The sequence below is a fragment of the Nanorana parkeri genome, unplaced genomic scaffold (assembly GCF_000935625.1).
Source record: "Nanorana parkeri isolate BGI_ZX_2015 unplaced genomic scaffold, ASM93562v1 scaffold1256, whole genome shotgun sequence".
Lineage (NCBI taxonomy): Eukaryota > Metazoa > Chordata > Amphibia > Anura > Dicroglossidae > Nanorana > Nanorana parkeri.
In genome coordinates, this window is record NW_017307524.1 from 417,534 (window position 1) to 436,111 (window position 18,578).

At 46.4% G+C, this 18,578-nt stretch overlaps 1 protein-coding gene across 4 annotated transcripts in view; it reads left to right on the forward strand.

Annotated features, from left to right (window-relative positions):
* SHANK2 (SH3 and multiple ankyrin repeat domains 2) overlaps positions 1 to 18,578 on the forward strand; it is a 334,773-nt gene that overhangs the window by 309,001 nt on the left and 7,194 nt on the right. For 3 of the 4 annotated variants that reach the window (XM_018568872.1, XM_018568874.1, XM_018568875.1), the window contains 2 exons: positions 322 to 342; positions 6,431 to 8,816. In XM_018568872.1, the coding sequence (XP_018424374.1) occupies positions 322 to 342; positions 6,431 to 8,816 (2,407 nt within the window). The remainder of the gene's footprint in view (positions 1 to 321; positions 343 to 6,430; positions 8,817 to 18,578) is intronic. The other variant, XM_018568873.1, reaches the window with a different exon arrangement.

The window sequence follows — 18,578 nt, forward strand, 5'->3', positions numbered from 1 at the left end:
TGGCACAGTTCTGCCATAACATATTGCTACATGGAGGGCCCCGTTCAAAACTCAAAAAGATTTTCTTGGATGTCTCCAGTAAGCTCAGACACTTGATGTAAACAGTCCCCTGTTACTATTCTGTCTTCATGCGTTGTAACGTCACTTGTCACCAGTGTTTGAGGTGTATTGGAGTGTTGAAATTTTGCTTCCGTTATGTCATGAACTACGCAGACAGTAAATTAATTACAAATAATTCCGTGTAATCTAATGCTACATGACTAGGCAGCAAAGATGGCAAATGATTTTCTGCATAATTAACAAGTGATTTCCTTTTGTCAGACAGCAGAATCACTCTGTCAGGTTAGTAGCTCGGTACACTTTAGGATGTGCAATTATACACTGATTATTCTTACCGCTTTATTTGCATGTTTCCGCTAGTTTTATTTTGCAGGCTGTAATTAGTGTGTATTACTGGCACTTTTCATTGCCTCACCCTCTTCATCTGCATAAGCATCGGGTTTAAGGTTCTTCAGTAGTCAGGGTATAAACACAAAGGAGCTTGAAGTGGGGAGTCTGGGTGGGTTCTAGTAACAATGCCCCTCCAAAAGATTTCAGGCAAGTTGCAACCAATGTTCATGCCGTGCATGGTATAGGGCAATGTAGAAGAGAAAAACCAATGAAAAAGCTCCAGAAGACCACTTCACGTGTTAGCCATGTGATTCAACATTGAGGTCTCTTTGTTCCCCGACATTTGCTTCTCCGGGACTTTCCTAGTGTTACCTCTGAACAGCATCAGAAGAAGTTTAAAGTTCACCATCATGAGAGACGTTCAAGGGGTTCCATTGATGTTCACTTTCTAAAACATGCTAGTTGCCTGGTTTCAATACTTTATTTACAGACACTGAACAAATATGCTGTAAACACGACAGAATTCTTTGTTTCTCTGCTTGTTCTGGGGCAGTGAAGTCAAGAAAGCATTGAAGGCAAAGCATCAGCATGGCAGGCAACTGGAATTTTTAGAAAGAAATCAAGATGGCCGACTCCATATGTGATATGTGACAGATTTTCTTTAAAGCCTTTCTCAAATAATTTCTCCTAATACTTACCTCTCTGGAGGGCGGCAAGTTTGAACTTTGTCTTCAAGCACTACAGCCTCTGGCAGAATCTTCCGTCACTTTTGGATGTGAAGGGCGCCTGTGTATCCCAACGCATGCTGTGGTTGCACCTGCCGGCCCCCTACATCACTACAGAACACAGGACACAGCAGTGATGGAAAGGTCAGCAGATGGAACCAAAGCGTACAACAGTGGATGAGGCATTGGACATGCACTGATGTGTTCGTCTGATGAAGAGTCTTCAGCCATCAACGCTCTTGAAGAAAGCGAAGTGACTCACCGTGTGTGCCACAGAGATTAGTATTAAGAGTTTCTTTTTCAATATGCATTGTGACATTTGTATTATAGGAAACGTCTAGGGAGGAAGTATGGAGACTGTCATTGCTGACTTCTGATAATACCAGCTCGCTGGCTGTCATGCTGATCCAGTAGCCTCAGCCCTAAGTCACTGACCAGACAACTATATATTGGGAATCAATAGAAAGGAAGGTAGCCGCACTCCAAATTGATAGTCCTGGTTAAAATGTGAATGAATGGTCTAGTGCAAGACTGACCCCCTGAAATCTGCCCTCTGATGTGTTTCACACGTGTAGCTCTATGAACAAGCTCAATATAAGTGAAACATGTCAGGGAACGGCATTCAGGAGGTCTGTCTTGCATTGGAACATTCATTAAACGTCTTCTAACCATAGTTTTTACTAGGGATGCATCGATATTGGTTTTTCAGTATCGAGTACAAGTACCGATATTTTTTTCCCGGTATTCGCGGATACCGAATACCGATAACGGAAGTCCCATTAAGGAAGCCAGGCGCCATGTAATGACTTGCCACCCGGCTTCCTGATTAGCCGTGAAGCCGGGCGACGTGTAAAGACGCCCCACCCGGCTTCCCGATTAGCAGGAAAGCTGCCCCATGCTACTCGTCACTAGGTGACGAGAAATTATAGAGCCGGCTCTATACATTAGTCCCATTAAGGAAGCCAGGCGCCGTGTAACAGAGCGGCACCCTGCTTCCTGATTGGCCGGGAAACCGGCCACATGCTCCTTCGTCACAAGTAACAAGGGAGTATGGAGCTGGCTTCCCGGCCAATCAGGAAGCCGGGCAGCGTGTAATGACTCGCTGCCCAGCTTCCTGATATCGGAAGTATCGGGCTAGGCAGTATGAGCATTTGGGCGAGTATGAGTATTCGCCCAAATACTCGGCACCGATACTAGTATCGCTATCGGTGTATCCCTAGTTTTTACCTTCTAATGAGGCTACCTTCCTTTCTACTAGTACTGATTCGTGAGGTGGAGAACTAACCACTGGGGAGCCATCAGACTGAGTATCTACACCAGAGCACAGCTTGTTTTTATGTATTGGGAACTGTGACTTCATTCTGACTTTCCTTTTCTGCGTGGTATTGCTGGATCAGTGTCTCAAAAGTATTAAAGCCAGATACAACCATGGAAGTAGCATTTTTAAAAGGAAGTCAGCAGGGGCACTCATCAGTGCCAGTTGTATTTTAAAGGCCTGTATAGATGGAGGTTTATAAATCACAATTCTGATTTGATTTTGGAGCCCTCAGATGCACTTTTGTTTATATCAATAGACTCTGACTATGCAGGGCAAAGGCATTTTTTGCTTTCAGATTGCTGTTTTTATTGAACACAGCTTGTCTTATCCAAGTACACAGCACACGTGCCTCTAATACAATTGCTATCAAACAGAAGGCATGTGAAATACACGATTAGCGCAGAACGCACATTTCAGACCCTTTCGCAATGCTCATCATTCCATGTTCAAAGGAAACTGACAATAACCTTGTTAATAAAAGCAAAACGTCAACAAAAGATAAAGCCGGAACACACTGGATCGCATCAAGGGCAGCCCCCTGCGCTCAGGGGTGGGAGGGGTGTGGTGGTGCATTGAAGTCAATGAAAAGCATTGCAGCCACGCCCCCCCCCCCCCCCCAGCGTTCCGGTCCAGTGCGGTCAGAAAAATGCTGCATGAACTATTTTTTCTGACTGTACCGGACCGAAATGCAGAGATTGTGCTGCACATTCATGTGTTGGCGACCGCACTGCAGCTGGAGGGCGTGGCTGCGGTGCCATTGACTTCAATACACCACCACGCCCTCTCCTGCCCCTGAATGCAGGGAACTGGCCTTGATGCAATCCAGTGCGTTACGGCACCAAATGGGGCCGGAACACACGGTTTCTGGTGTGAATGAGGCCTCAATTGAAAGTGATCTATTCAGTTTGATACTCTCTTCTATTGCTGCTGCCCATCCATAGCAAAGCAATCTGGATGCAGCTGCCTTATATCCAGTATAGCTTTCGAGAAGGCGCTACAAATATGTCACTACAGCTATATAATGAAGGCCCAATTACAAGCATTGTAAGGTGCACTTCACTGTATTTATACACATGCTTGCCTTTTGATGCATTTTTACTGCACTAAATCGAGCAAAACACTTTAAAATAGCGCAGAAATGCATTGACACGAGTCAGAACATTCATCTTTACACATAAAATATGTAAATGGAGCCTCAATATTTATTTAAAAAGTGTGCACAAAGTTTTATTTTATCTAAAGATGAAACATCCTCTTTGTAAGGCTGCAGTTTGTTCTTTTTAAGATATTCCTAACATTGACTGTATGATTTAGTGATGATTAATCTCAACTTCTCTGATGAAACTCCCAGAACTACAGCAAACAGAGACACCTTCTGGTCTAAAATAATAATGACAACATCATGAAAGCAAAAACTGAACTTAAGGGCCCATTTACACTTCTGTGTTGTGGTAATGGCACCCCAACGCATGACGACAATTCACATTATTTTGTTGCTTCTATGATGACATACCCAAATGGTCTTTTTTCAACCTGACTAACTATGTAACAAATGACGGCTCCCTACCGTATTATACTATCTCTGTGCCTTGTATTATTTTTGTCAAAAGCCATACTAGAATACACTATTGGAGGCAGTGCAGGGTCTGGGCTCTGTGTTTTATTTTCAGTTGTTGGGATCACAAAACTATTTTGAGGCTTAATCCTATAGAAATGCTGCACACAAAACACTAGCAAATACCTGGAGAAATATCAGAGGAAAAAAAAACATCACACTTGCCACCCTATCAATGGGGTCCCTAAGAGTTCAGATCTGTTTTTTGTTCTTCTTTTTATCAGCGAGTGATATTTTGTCTCTTTCTTTATCTTGTGTAACAGGAAGCCGCAAATGTAGTTGCTGTTGGCCCTCCAGCCCACTCCATAAGACACATCTTGGCTTTACCACCAATGGAATGAGACACCAATTCCAAAGACAATATGTCAGTCTGACATTTTTGCCACTCATGTCATTGTCAAGTGGTGTCCTGAGCGCTCACTTCTTTATGTTACAGGTCCCAGCAAAAAGACTTTGCTGTTCTTTCAGTTTTAGATAGAGCAGGGAAGGGTTAAAGCGTTGGTCAGGCTTTTAGTGCCATCTGTGTCTTTATTGGGGAGATTTCCTATCAGGGCAGGAAGTGATGGCAAATCTCTCCACAGGGGGTGCAGAAAAATACAGTGACAATGTTTTTACTGTCTGTGCCCGCCCATGATATCCATACCTTCCATTTCTTGTATAGGTTTCACAGAGACAGGAAATTAAGGAGTGAGTAAAAATCCTCTTTGGTTGGGATACAGAAACAATAAGACATCTTATCTCTATGCAAAACTAGAATGCAATTTTAGCTGGAGTTGGGCTTTATGTAACCAAAATAATACCAAGGACAGTGAGGTTGCAGTGACCCTTGACATGCAAACCAAAAATATTCTATACATCTAACAGCATCAAGGAGTTGATGAAATAATACCGTGCTGAGTGAACTGTGTAATGACGACATATACATCAAATAAATGTCGATATATAAACACTCCCTCTCCAAACTGAGCTAATTTGTAGAAATTGAGCAGAAAGCACTGAAACGCATCAGTAGGAGCTGCTTGGTGGCAGAGCACATTGGCAGCTCAAAAGGGGTATTCAAATGGGGGGCATCATGGTGTGTGTGTGACCTCCTCGTGTCTTAACACGGAACTGCCAAGCCATTAATTGGTTGCAACTTGCTATAGGTCTGTGTGCCATCTTATTAAACAAGAGCGACAGATCCCTACCCTGTAGGTTCCTAGGAATTGGCTACTGTTAACGCTATGCACTTGAAAGTCAAGAGACTTGAAAATTCAATTACATTTTAATAAAATTTGCAAATCTTCTAGTACATGAAAAATAATAATGTCTTCACAGGAATCTGTAGTTATAAATTATGTAGTGTTAATGTCTTTTACATTTGTCAGTATCAAAGATTAATTTCATTACAAGACATATAAATGGGATTTCAGTTTAATGTTGTGTGTGTATATGTAGGTTTTTATTTCATACACCAACATTGCTTTGCATTCCTGTCGTCTTCAGTCATGTATTCCTATTCTTGAGTACCATATGGAAATACACAAACACTGGTACACAAAGCCTAGAACAAATCAGTTCTCTGTTTTACCAATGCACCCAGAGTTAAAAAAAAACAACATTCCTGGCAGGACGATGTTGATGGGCACAGAAGGTAAACCGGAAATCAATGGTTTATAGTTTTCTGGCAAAGCTGCAAAGTGACTTAGGCCTAAACCTCAAAGAGCAGAAGTCCAACTCCTGGTTGGCAGGCGCCTCAGTTGCATTACATTAATATACATGAATTACAAATGTGAACCTGCCAGCAAAAGGGTTAAAGAGAACCTGTCATAAGGACGCTGTTCTCTCCTTCCGAGAAGGCCACGCTCTAAATTTAATAGTTTGGGTTACTCACCTAAAACACGATTGGAGATGAGGAATTTTGACTTTCAAGTATTGAAGCCAGACACAACCTGGCCAAAAGGAATTTTCAGGAGGCAGCCAGGAATGGGCCAGGATTTTATTTTTTTTGCAACAGCTTAAATTTTAATTGGCCACGTGGTTAAGCCCTTAAATAGAACTTAAAAAGGGATAGCGATAGGTGAGTTGCCATTGCTTACTTGTTTTTATAGGCTCAAGCCCGGGGGGGGTTGTGACCTTGATGCTTGTGTCTTTGGTCTGAAGGCCACTGCCCTGGAACAAGTATACAGCCAGAGAGCTACTGCTGCAGAACAGATATGCATCCAGTACATTTTTGGGACGCCTAGTATGCTTGTTCCAGGTCAGTGATTCACCGAGCAACAAAGGAAGCCCGAACCACCTTCAAAAACAAGTCAGCAATTGCATCTCCTGTATACCTGTCACGACAAGTTCCTTTTATCCTTTACATTTTTATATTAATTTTGATCAATTTGTATCCTACAGGTATAACAGAGGAAGAACGGCAATTTTTGGCTCCTCCGATGCTAAAGTTTACTAGAAGTTTATCCATGCCGGATGCCTCAGAAGATATTCCACCACCTCCAGCAACAATGCCTCCGTCTCCACCTCCTCCATCTCCGTCACCTTTTAACTCACCCAAGTCTCCTACTCCGCGAGGATACGGAACCATTAAACCAACATTCAACATAAATGCAGGAACAAAGTCCCCCTCTCCAGCTGTTCGGTCGGATAATGTGGGGACAATAATGAGAGACAAGGGCATGTACTACAGACACGAGACTGACCGGTTCTCACTAGACTCAGAGGACATCTATAATTCCAAAACGTCATCCCAGCAAAATTTTGTAAAGAGAGCGCAGATGCCAGAGAACCCTTACTCTGAAGTAGGCAAGTTGGGAAACAAGGCTGTGTATGTGCCAGCTAAGCCTGCTAGACGAAAGGGAATGCTGGTAAAACAATCCAATGTGGAGGACAGCCCCGAAAAGACTTGTTCCATTCCTATCCCAACCATTATCATTAAGGAACCTTCAACTAGCAGTAGTGGAAAGAGCAGTCAGGGAAGCAGCATGGAGACAGACCTCCAAACCTCAGAACAGCAGGGACAGTTAAGGCCAGATGACAACCTTAATGCGAACAGTCCATTTGCTGCAGCAATTGCAGGAGCAGTGAGGGACAGAGAGAAAAGGTTAGAGGCAAGACGGAACTCTCCCGCTTTCTTATCTACAGATCTTGGCGATGAAAGTGTGGGCCCCACGCCAAGCCCAAGGTTACGGCACTCCAAGTCCATTGATGAGGGGATGTTCTGTCATGAGGAGAGCTTTAAGCATTTCACAGGTCCAACCTCTCTCATTTTAACAAGTGGAACTTCAAATGCTTTTGGTAAAAATGGAGACATGAACAACGTACGGTTAGGGAAGGGGAAAGGACATGAAAACAACACTGGTAAAGGGATTAGCGTTAAAGGAAATTACATGCACCCAGTGACAGGGAAATTACTAGACCCCAACTCTCCTCTGGCACTTGCATTAGCAGCTAGAGACAGAGCCATTAAAGATCAAAGCCAGCCCACCCCAAACCCCACAGAACAAGATAAGTCTGACCTGAACAAGCCACTCTATATTGATACCAAACTACGGTCCAATGCAGAAAGCTCATTCCCGGCAGCAACTGTCAGTTCAGGTAGGTCGAATCAGCGCGGGGTCTTAAAAAGACAGGAGACGGAAAATAAGCATGATTCCGACCCAGCAAAAGAGGAGAAACATCACGAGGAGAAGAAGAATATGTTGATCAACATTATGGACACCTCACAACAGAAAACTGCTGGGTTGCTTATGGTTCATACAGTAGACACCACCAAAGCAGAGGATGTTCTCAGTGAAAATGAAGATGCAGAGAAAGACACATCTCTAGAAATTCCTAGTGCTCCAGCACCAGAACCCAATGAGAGTGCTGAAAATGTGTTACCCAAAACAAGTGACTCTAGTATCCCTGCACCCCCTAACAAAGCCATTGTAACTGTTTGCTCTGTGGATGAGCCGGTCATCCTACCCTTCCGTATCCCTCCTCCACCATTTGCCTCAATAGATGTGGACGAGGACTTTATTTTCACTGAACCGCTGCCTCCTCCTCTTGAATTTGCCAACAGCTTTGATATACCAGAGGATCTCTCTGCAATTCCACCCGCCACCCTGGCAGACTTGTTGATGCAGAGGAAGCACGGCACCCTCCTGCCTGGATTATTTAATCCTGCTCTTGCCTCTAATTCTTTAGAAAGTAAAAAGCCTGGGGCTCTATCCAACTGCCTGCCCACCTCATACATGCAGCACCCTGAAAGCTTTGACAATGTCACAGACTCTGGGATAGAGGAGGTGGACAGTCGCAGCGGCAGTGACCACCACTTAGAGACCACGAGCACGATTTCCACTGTCTCCAGCATATCTACCTTATCTTCAGAGGGTGGTGAAAACTTGGACACATGTACAGTCTATGCAGATGGGCAAGCATTTCTAGTGGACAAACCCCCAGTACCTCCAAAGCCAAAAGTCAAGCCCATAATCAACAAGAGCAATGCACTTTACAAGGACGCCGTCCTAGAAGAAAACATGGACACTTATGTTATCCCTCCTCCTGCTCCACCTCCACCCCCATTAGGCTTGCCGCCTGCTATATTCAAACCTGGGCAACAAAGGACCTCAAAGCTATGGGGCGACTCCCCGGAGGTGAGAAACCTAGTCATGCCCAGCCCCAAAGCCAGTGTTATTAGTGAATTAAATTCCATATTGCAACAGATGAACCGAGAAAAGGCTACAAAGCCGGGAGAAGGATTAGATTCACCCACTGGCATGAAAACAGCAAGTCTTAGCACAAGGTAATGCAGACCTGTTATTTTTATTTTATTTTCGCAGAGGTTTTAAAGGTTCAGTCCATCTAAAGGTCATATTTCGGTGGAATCTTGGTCATTTGAGTCATCCACTAGATTCTTATGGTTCTGTGGGACTCAAGCAGGGAGGTCTCTCTGGCAGTATTCTGGGCTATAAGACTATATTTAGCATTCATTATGCCTTATGTTACACTTACAGATCATTTGTTTACATCTCCCAACAGCTAAGTGATACGAGGGCCTTCCTGCTGGATGCAGTTGAATGTTGTTTAAGTCGGCCCTCGTATTACAGAGTTAAAAAAAAAAAGAATACTCCAAAGGAGATTGTACAGAGTCTATACAGTCGGAGTGCAACATGTGTCACAGGAGGAGCATAGTAAACGTCCTCTTGTAACCCTAAAGATAACTATGGCAAAAACAAAAGGTTGGGCTTATATTTCTCTTTTTTTTTTTTGGTTTTGTGCATTTTTTTTTTTTATTTCAAAAGATTTTTATTTTACTTTTCATATAAAGGCTTCCTGAACTGCACCAGAGTGTCCCCTTGAATAGTAGTGAGCTTTTCAAAAAACATCACCCGCGTAACCCTGTGTTTGACTTCAGCAAAGGGGAGGTCAGGGGTCCTCCAATTTCTCGCAATTGCCCTTTTGGCCTCTGTGAGGATGAATGTGATTAGTCTGTGTTGACGTATCGTGCAGCCCAGAGGTTGCTTGAGCAGCAGAGCTTCCAACGGGTCCTTGCGGAACGTCTGACCCGTAACTGTGTATAGAAGTTGGTAGACTCTGTGCCAGAATCTCATCACCTTGGGACAGGACCACCAAATGTGAATGACCGAACCCTCCACCCGGCAACCCCTGAAGCAGTTTGGGGATTGAGATGGGATAGCTTTAGAGATCCGAAGCGGAACCAAGTACCACCTAAGGAGCAGTTTGTAATTGGCCTCAAGAGCCTGAACATTCGTTGAGCTATGAGAGGTCGTTGTCCAAATTTGCGTCCAAATGTCAGAGGCAATGGTACACCCTAAATCCCTTTCCCACTTGCAGATGTAAAGGGGAAGGGAGGCGTGCAGTTTGTCCAGTAGGAGGTTGTAAAGGGTAGATATAGTCCCTGAGCCATGCAACCCGTGATGTAGTAGTCTCTCGAAAGGGGAAAGTGGGGGAATGGGTCTTACTGGCCCCAATCGGGTCAGCAAAAAATGTTTAATCTGTAGATATTGGAAAGCTTGTTTAACATTTAAGTTATATGTAGATTGGAGTATTGGGAAAGGCACCACCCCCGTGTCTGAACAGAAATCCCTAACCAGAGTCAGGGAGCTGGAGAGCCATAACTTAAACGCAGCAGGGTTCGAGAAGCCTGGCTGGAAGAGAGGGTTGCCATGAATAGACATCAGGGGGGTGTGTGAGGACATCCATCCCAATGAGCGTCTGAGTCCATCCCAAACTTTCAGAGTGTGTTTGAGAATTGGGTTATACAGATTCCCTCTATTTGGGGGGGATAACCAGGGAAGGTTGAGGAGAGATATCAGGGAGCATGAGTAAGCCTCCAGAGAGACCCAAAGGGGCATTTCTGATTCCCCAAACCAGAGCACGAGAGGAGTCAGTTGGGCCACCTGATAGTACTTCTGAAATAAGGGAAGTCCCAAACCCCCCTCCTGTTTAACCCGGTAAAGAACTGAATGTGAGACTCTAGGGAAGGAACCTTTCCAAATTAACTTTAAGATGTGGCGTTGGAGTAGCCTAAGTCAATAAGTGGGGATCGGGATCGGAAGGACCCTAGCGTGGTATAGAAATTTGGGAAGCAGGGTCATTTTAACGGCTGTGATCCTTCCGAGCCACGATATGGAATGTTTTTCCCAAGAGGACAGTAATGATTCAAGGTGTGAGAACAGTTTCGGATAGTTTGCAGCGTACAGTTGGTCATAGGAGGAGGTGAGATATATCCCCAAGTGTGGCAACGCATGGGGCACCCAGGTGTAGGGAAATGATTGTTGTAGGGAGGCACAAAGGGAGGGGGGGAGAGAGACATTGAGGGCTTTGGATTTTTGCAGATTAACAAAAAGGCCTGAAAGGGTACCAAATTGTTGTAGTAGGGGTTGGAAATTCGGGAGAGAGTGCAAGGGATCTGTAAGAATTAGCAGTGCATCGTCCGCGAAGAGGCCAATTTTGTGATGATATCCTGCCACCTCTAGACCTGTGATATCCACGTGTTGCCTTATCGCTTGGGCGAGAGGTTCTATGGCTAGAGCAAACAAGAGGGGGGAAAGGGGGCACCCCTGCCTGGTTCCCCTAGTGATTTCAAATTTTTGGGAATGGAAGCCCTGGTATTGAACATATGCTGTGGGCTCAGAGTACAAAGAGTCTATTAGGTGCATAAAGGAGGGACCGAACCCCCATTTACCTCGAGTAAAGCGTAAATAGTCCCACCCAACCGAATCAAAAGCCTTACTTATATCCAGTGACAACAGCATAGCGGGGAACGTCCTCTGGTGAGCAATATGTAATAAGTGGGTCATTCTCCTAACGCTGTCCCCCGCTTGTCTACCTAGCATAAAGCCCACTTGGTCCTTGGAAATTAGTTTTAAGAGAGGGGATTGTAATCTTAATGTCATAATTTTGGTGAGTAGTTTGAGATCAACATTGATCAATGAAATCGGGCAAAAGTTGGACCAGGAAGTGTGATCTGTTTCAGGTTTAGGAATCATGCATATGGAGGACATCAGTGATTCCTTTCTCAGTTGCCCACCCTCTCGCAATGCATTAAAGTACTTGGTTAGGTGAGGGGCAAGGATGTCTGCTAGTTTTTTATAGTAAACGGCCCCGAAACCATCAGGGCCAGGCCTCTTCCCAGTGCTAAGTAGCTGGATAGAATTCAAAACCTCCTCTAGCGTGATGGGTGCATCAATAGAATTACGGTCCTCGTCGGAGAGGGAGGGGAGATTTAGGGAGGAGAAAAAAGCCTCCCCGCTCGAGGTCTCCAGGGGACCCGTGGAGCGGTATAGCTCTCTCAGGTGCAGCCTAAAGGTGTCCAATATTTTAAGCGGATGTGCTGTCACATGTCCACCGGGAAGCCTCAATCTAACAGGGTCACGTCTAGAGTTGGCACCTCTAAGCCTATGTGCCAACATCGTATCCGGCTTGTCACCTTTAAGATAAAAGTGATGTTTGGTCCAAGTCAGTCGGTCATTTGCAAGGTGTGTGAGGCACAGGTTCAGTTCTGTTTTAATATGAAATAAGCGGGACCTATTTTCCGGAGTGGGGGTCCGCTGGAAAACCTGAGAAGCCGATTGAAGGTCCGATTCGAGTTGGTCAATACGGGATGTCCTCTCTTTTTTAGCTTGAGAGGCTAGTTGGATCAACTTACCTCTAATGGTGGGTTTATGTGCTTCCCAGACCGTGAGAGGGGAGGAGACAGAGTCCATATTCAAATCAAAATATTCAGCCAGGGAAGCTTGGGCCGAGGCCATAGTAATTGGGTTGGCTAGCAGGGAGTCCCGTAGTGACCAAGTGAAGCCAGTCCTGAGGGGGAGAACAAGATTGATATTAATGTGGACCAGATCATGATCCGACCACGCTATTGGGCTGATAGTGGCTGAGGACACTTGAGGCAATGCTATATTCCGTATCAGTATGTGATCTATACGGGAAAAAACATTGTGGGGGTTGGAGTAAAACGTAAACTGTTCAGTTAGTGGATGGAGCTCCCTCCAGGAATCCACCAAGTGATATTGTGTCAGGAGGATCCGAAATCTCTTAGCTGTAGAGATATCCGCGGGTGGAGTTGCCGGGTGGTTGGGGTCATGTCGGTCAACATGAGGGTGTATCGCAAGGTTGGAGTCCCCGCATAACAACACTGTCCCCTTAGCATGCGAGTCAACAACTTGAAACAGGTGGGGGAAAAATCCCAGCTGATTAACATTAGGGGCATAGTAGGAGACCACAGTAACCAGTGAATCGTGGATTGAGCCGACCAAGATCAAATACCTGCCCTCCGGATCTCTGACGACCTCCTGACTGACGAAGGGAGCAGAACGACCAAAGGCTATCAAGACTCCTCGATGTTTAGTGGGTGCAGAGGCTAGAAAAAAAAGGGGATAATTAGAATGCAGGAATGTCGGATTATACGATTGAGGAAAATGCGTCTCTTGGAGGCAGACAATATCAGCGTTAATTTGTTTGAAGTGTCTAAAGGCTTTTACCCGTTTGTTAGGTTGATTGAACCCCTTAACATTGAGGGAAGCTATCTTCAGGGCCATGTGTATGGAAGACCTAAACAGGGGTGTAAAGAGGAGGGGAAGAAAGGACACAGAAGAGAGAGGGACAAGGTGATAGTAGTGTGTTCAGGGGGGAGGAAGGACAATACGGTAGACAAGAACCAGAATTTGAGGATACTCAAAAGGCCGGAAACAGTCTCTGAACCAGCAAAGAAGGATATCGTTCACTCAACAGGGATCCGGGCAAGTGCCCTGTCCAAGGAAGTGAAGGGTAGGGTGCATGGAGGGTACCAGAACGGGAGGCAGACCTGCTAAATGTAATAAACACATAGCCCTAAGGTAAGTGACTGAGGGACCTGGGGGTCATTAACAATCGACCTCTAAGGTGGTGTCAGCAGTTACAAGGAGATTTAGATAAACTAATTAAAAAAAAAAGAAACATATAAAACATAAACAAGGCAAGTAGACTGGGAAGAACTTTGCGCCCCCGGTTTGATGTGTCAATATGGAACCCACACTGTGGCCATAGGATCCGTAGGGCAAGCCACCTCCAAAAGAGTCCAATAGTGAAACCACAAAACAGCAAAGGATCACAGGAACAAGGAATTCAGAAGAGACCAGGAGCTACCATAGGAGTATCCATAGGAGTCCCAGTTCAAGGGATGGTGATGGTACGGTGTGGACAATAGGCAGTCCAACAATCGGGGACCCACACCAATACGAGATGACGTGAGCAGCGTCAACAACTGTGAATGGAGAAACCGAGCTCAACAACTGGTGAAAAGATGAGAAATCCAGATTGGGCAATCATCCGAAGGAATCAGCAGGCCTTGGGGAGTCAGGCGCCATCCTAGAGGTCGAAGGTGGTGCAGGTAAGTTGGCCGGGGGACGGGTAGGCCTCTCTCTCCCGGAGCGTTGTGTCGATGTGGGGGGACAGTCCTCCGCGGCCGCATCCGTACGTCCCAGTAGGTGCAAGGAGTCCATGCATTCCCGCATTTCATCCACAGTGTTGCAGGTATAGGTTCTGCCATCATAGAAGAATTGCAGTTCAAAGGGGAAGCCCCAACGGTACCTGATCTTCTTGGCTTGGAGCACCTGGAGCAGAGGTCGGAACTCTCGCCGTCGAGCTATTGTAGCTGGTGAAAGGTCAGAGAAGATCTGGTACCGGAACCCCTGGAATTGTAATATCCCGTCCTCTCTGGCTGCTTGGAGTATTCGTTCCTTTGTTCGATAGAAGTGAAGACGAACAATAATATCCCGGGGAGGGCCCTCCGGCGTGCGCCTTGAGAGTGCCCTGTGGATCCTATCGAACTCCAACCTCTCCATGGGGATTTCAGGGGCCAATTCCTGGAACAACGCGGTGATTGTTGATTGCAGGTCCAGAACCGACTCCGGGACTCCTCTTATACGCAGGTTCAGTCTGCGGTCCCGGTTTTCAGAATCTTCCAGCTGTGCTAGGAGCGATCCGTTCCAGGTCATCCTCATGCCCTTCCACTATAGTGGTAATGTCATTGCAGCGGGATTCAAGCGTGGTAGTGCGTCTGCCCACATCCCTAATCTCTTTTATAAGCTGAGAGGTAATCTGTTTAGATACCTTATCCAGAGCCTTATGCAAGGTGGTTTCAAATTGGGCCAGCAGGGAAGGAGTGATCTCCGGGTCCGCTTGGTTGGTCTGCGAGCTGTCCTCCAGGGGATCGGGAGGTTCACTAGAGGAGAGGGAATCTTCACTTTTCGGCGACAGCGCCGGCGCCATCTTGTGGGCCGCTCGGCCCAAAGCCTCGTGGAGCGTTGACTGACTCAGCTTACCACCCCGACTTCTAGTGCAGGACATGATGGTATTAGTCTGTCGGCGGGGGGAGCCTGGTTCCGTAGGTAGCTGTCAATGTCCCGATGAAAGGCTGCTATAGGCTAAATAGGTCTTCGCCTCTCCCGTTCCGGGGCGGAGCTGATCAGTAAGCGTCCATCTTGGTCAGCCTCGCACATGCGCCCGTTATATTTCTCTTTTAAATGAAAGCTTTTGCGTCCAGAGCTTAGCTTTAAAAAGTAGAAAAAGAAAAATACATTTTGTTTTGCACATTAGTCAGGCAATAAAAACAGATTAGGATTTTTATTAAAAAGGCATACCAAATAGAAGATATATATCCTTTAAAATATATATATATAGTTAACTGACTCATGTTGATGCTGCCAAACTTGGCCTGGCTAGATTGTTAATGGTTACATGTCGCACCGCCCGTGCTTCCAAACCTTGTGCGCTCTACACTGTTCATTTGCAGTTTTTTCATATTGGCGCCAGAGCCGACGTTCTCACACATGACAGGCCAGTGCAGAGTATGAAAATATGGAAGAGTAGAAAGTAAAGTTGATGTCACCTGCGGGCTGTCTGTCGCTTTACCGCTGCCGCGAACCCTCAAATAAAGCCAGAATTCTTAGCCGGGTTTTTTCCAAGTTGAGAAAGTTTTGAAATGTACATTTACAAATCGCCTTAAAAAATGCAGCTGAATGAAAAAGCTTCAAAAAGCACATTTGTACTGCGGCAGTCAGTCTTCTCCAGGGATGCCGCTCTTCAATTCTCACAACTGAGATTTTATGCTTCTAATAATTAATATTAAACTTTGTGCAACCTTCCCTTTGCCAGAGGAGACAGTGATACCTTGGGTGTTTGTCGTCCCCACGGCAGTATGATTTTTGTATAATTTATTAGCTCCGTCTTCCGTCATTCAGAAGTGAGGGACCAGGTACATAAAGGTCCAATACAGCGACGTTTGAAAACGTTTTTTTATTTTATCTGCACCCTCATTTAATAAAAATGCAAATATCACAACATAGCAAAGTGGAACTGCCAGAAAATTAAGTAGACCCCTGGATCCAGACAAGCCCAGCCTCCTGTCTCCCACGCTGTCAGAAGCTGCATACAGCATGTGCTGGTTACTACTTAAACCGGCGCGCTGAGTGCAGAAGAAACGCTATTAGCATAGCGAGGAAGCCGGCTGCGCATTTTGCATCACTCACGCTACCCTAATAGCGTATCTTCTCAGAAGCTGCACACGGGAAGCTGGGCTTGTCGGTGGATCCAGGCATCAGGTGAGTATTAAAAAACAAAAATGTTTTATTTTATGTTCCTGGGGACATGTAGGGCTCATTTGACACTGGAATCGGCCGGCACGTACAGCTCCGTGCTGCGTGCACAGCCGTATCGGGCAGCTCCCGGTAAGGACAGGTGCTGCGTGTGATTTAGTATGCAGCCCCTGTCCTTCTCTATGGGTGTATGCGGCCGTACGCCCCCCTATGCTCACCCGCCCAGCACGTATGTACGGGTGCATGTTTCCTTGCTCGGACGCAGACAGGATCCATCCTGTCAGCATACGGTATGCTCACCCGCACCGATGTACTGGACGTGTGAGCGCAGGGTGGCCGCGTAGTCCCACAGAGAAGAATGGGGGCTGTGTACTAATCACATGCAGCACCTGTCCTTCCCAGGAGCTGCCCGATACGGCCCTGCACACAGCACGGAGCTGTACGTGCCGGCCGATTCCAGTGTGAATGAGCCCTTAAAAATGTTCCTGGATTTTAAAAAACTGGTCACCTTACCCTGGTGGTCAGTGGGGGCTCTGGTTGGTAGTGAGGGCTCTCCTGTGGCCGCACCAGCCAGTTTGCCAGCAGTAGATCCCGTCACCGAACCCCCTGCGCTAAATGAAGCCCCCAGCCGCAGGTGCAGTGGCTCCCTCCACCGCCTCTCTGCCACCTGCACCGCTACAGTTGCGGCTCTCTAATCGCGCAGCCGCTCGCTTCTCAAGGGTATACCGGGGCGATCCGGGCTGGCTGGAGCAGGCAGATGCGGCCCTCTAATCAGTTATGTTAGAGGGCTGCACGCTGGGGCCTCCCGAGTACCCCTTGAGGAGTGAGCGGCCACACGATTAGAGAGCCGCATCTGTAGCGGTGCATGTGGCAGAGAGGCGGCGGAGGGAGGGAACCATTGCACCTGCGGCCGGGGGCTTCATTTAGTGGGGGGCAGGGGGGGTGACGCCCGCGGGCCCTCAGCTGGTGGTATTCAGCATTGCTGTATAATCATTATACAGCAATGCTGAATACCACCCAGCTACAGTCCCCCAATCCCCCCAAGCCAGCCATCACCCACAGACTCCCCAACCTTACCTACATCCAGGCTGCAGCACCTCTCCTTGGCGGCCAGTGGAGGGGAGGGGTCACAGGAGAGGGTCCTCACTCATGCTGACCCACATACCAGGATGTGGCTGTGGGTGCCTGCAGAGACGGGTATAGGCTCCGCCTCCGCCAGGCTAACAGTGACAGTGTCAATGACAGGCAGCCGCCTGTTGTATTCACAGCACACACGCCGGAACATACAGCTGTCCCTCCGTGTGTGTCACAGAATTTACTGCGGTTCATTGTAAAAACTTTGTACAATGAACTGCAGTAAAGTCTTTGACACGGACCTGGAGGAGGGACAGCTGTCAGTACACACTGCGGGACGGGTGATTGCCCCCCTGAATCCGCCACTGAGTGGGTGCAGATAAACTGTCCAGTAAGCCGGCCAGAGACTGGAAACGACATATATGAACCAGAACAAAAATGATGATAGGAAAAGGTTTTCACCTATCCTATATCAATAGACTATGATATACAAATATGAACCAGGAAATAAGGGGGGTCACTTACTTAGCTGTGCAGTGTGGCAGACATGTGACCAACAGGACTGGCTCAACAGAATTACAAATATTTTGAAGAGTAAAAGAGTTCAGAAATGTGTAGTTCAAATGGAGTTACCCATTAACAACAGCCTGAAAACAGGACAAAGTGTATCAAGTTCAATTAAACCCCAACTTGCCAATGTATTTGTAATTAATGAGGTTTGAGGGGGGGGTCCTTTAAAGGACCACTATTATCCAAAAACTTGTATTTTGAAAACTGTATGTGGTTAATACGCATAATAGTAGAAAGTCTGTCCATGCAATACAAGATTCTTTATACACACACGTGTTCCGCTGTCCATTCCTTGTATCTTTGCTCTGTCTGGGAGCAACAGGCGTCTGAAGAATATTCACATCCAACACATATCCGAGAGTGTAGAATATTCTGCATCCCCTGCCACGTGTTGTGGTTCTGTCTTTCGGGCCCTACATCAGTACTTTATCTTGTTGTGATGTAGGGGATGGTGGATGGAACCCACAGTGTGTAGTGGGGGACCAGGCATCCAGCATATTTGGAAGTGTGTCAGATGTGCAGATCCCTTGGGCAGCTATAGCTCTTCAAAAAGAGAAAAAATCCTAGAACTGGGCGATGGGACAAGTGAGCGTAAACAATCTTGTACTGCAAGAAACTTTTCTAGTATTTGGAAAGGTGACAGTGTTGCTTTGATACCTTCCTTGAATATTTCCCCGGCCTTATTTTATACATAAAAGCTTTCCAATAAAAGTGGCAGGTATTTGGAAAAACTAGAACAAAGCTTATGGCTAGGTTCACACTGCACGACACCCGGGACGCGCTATCGTGTGCTAGTACACACAGCGATTGCCGCGCGGCCC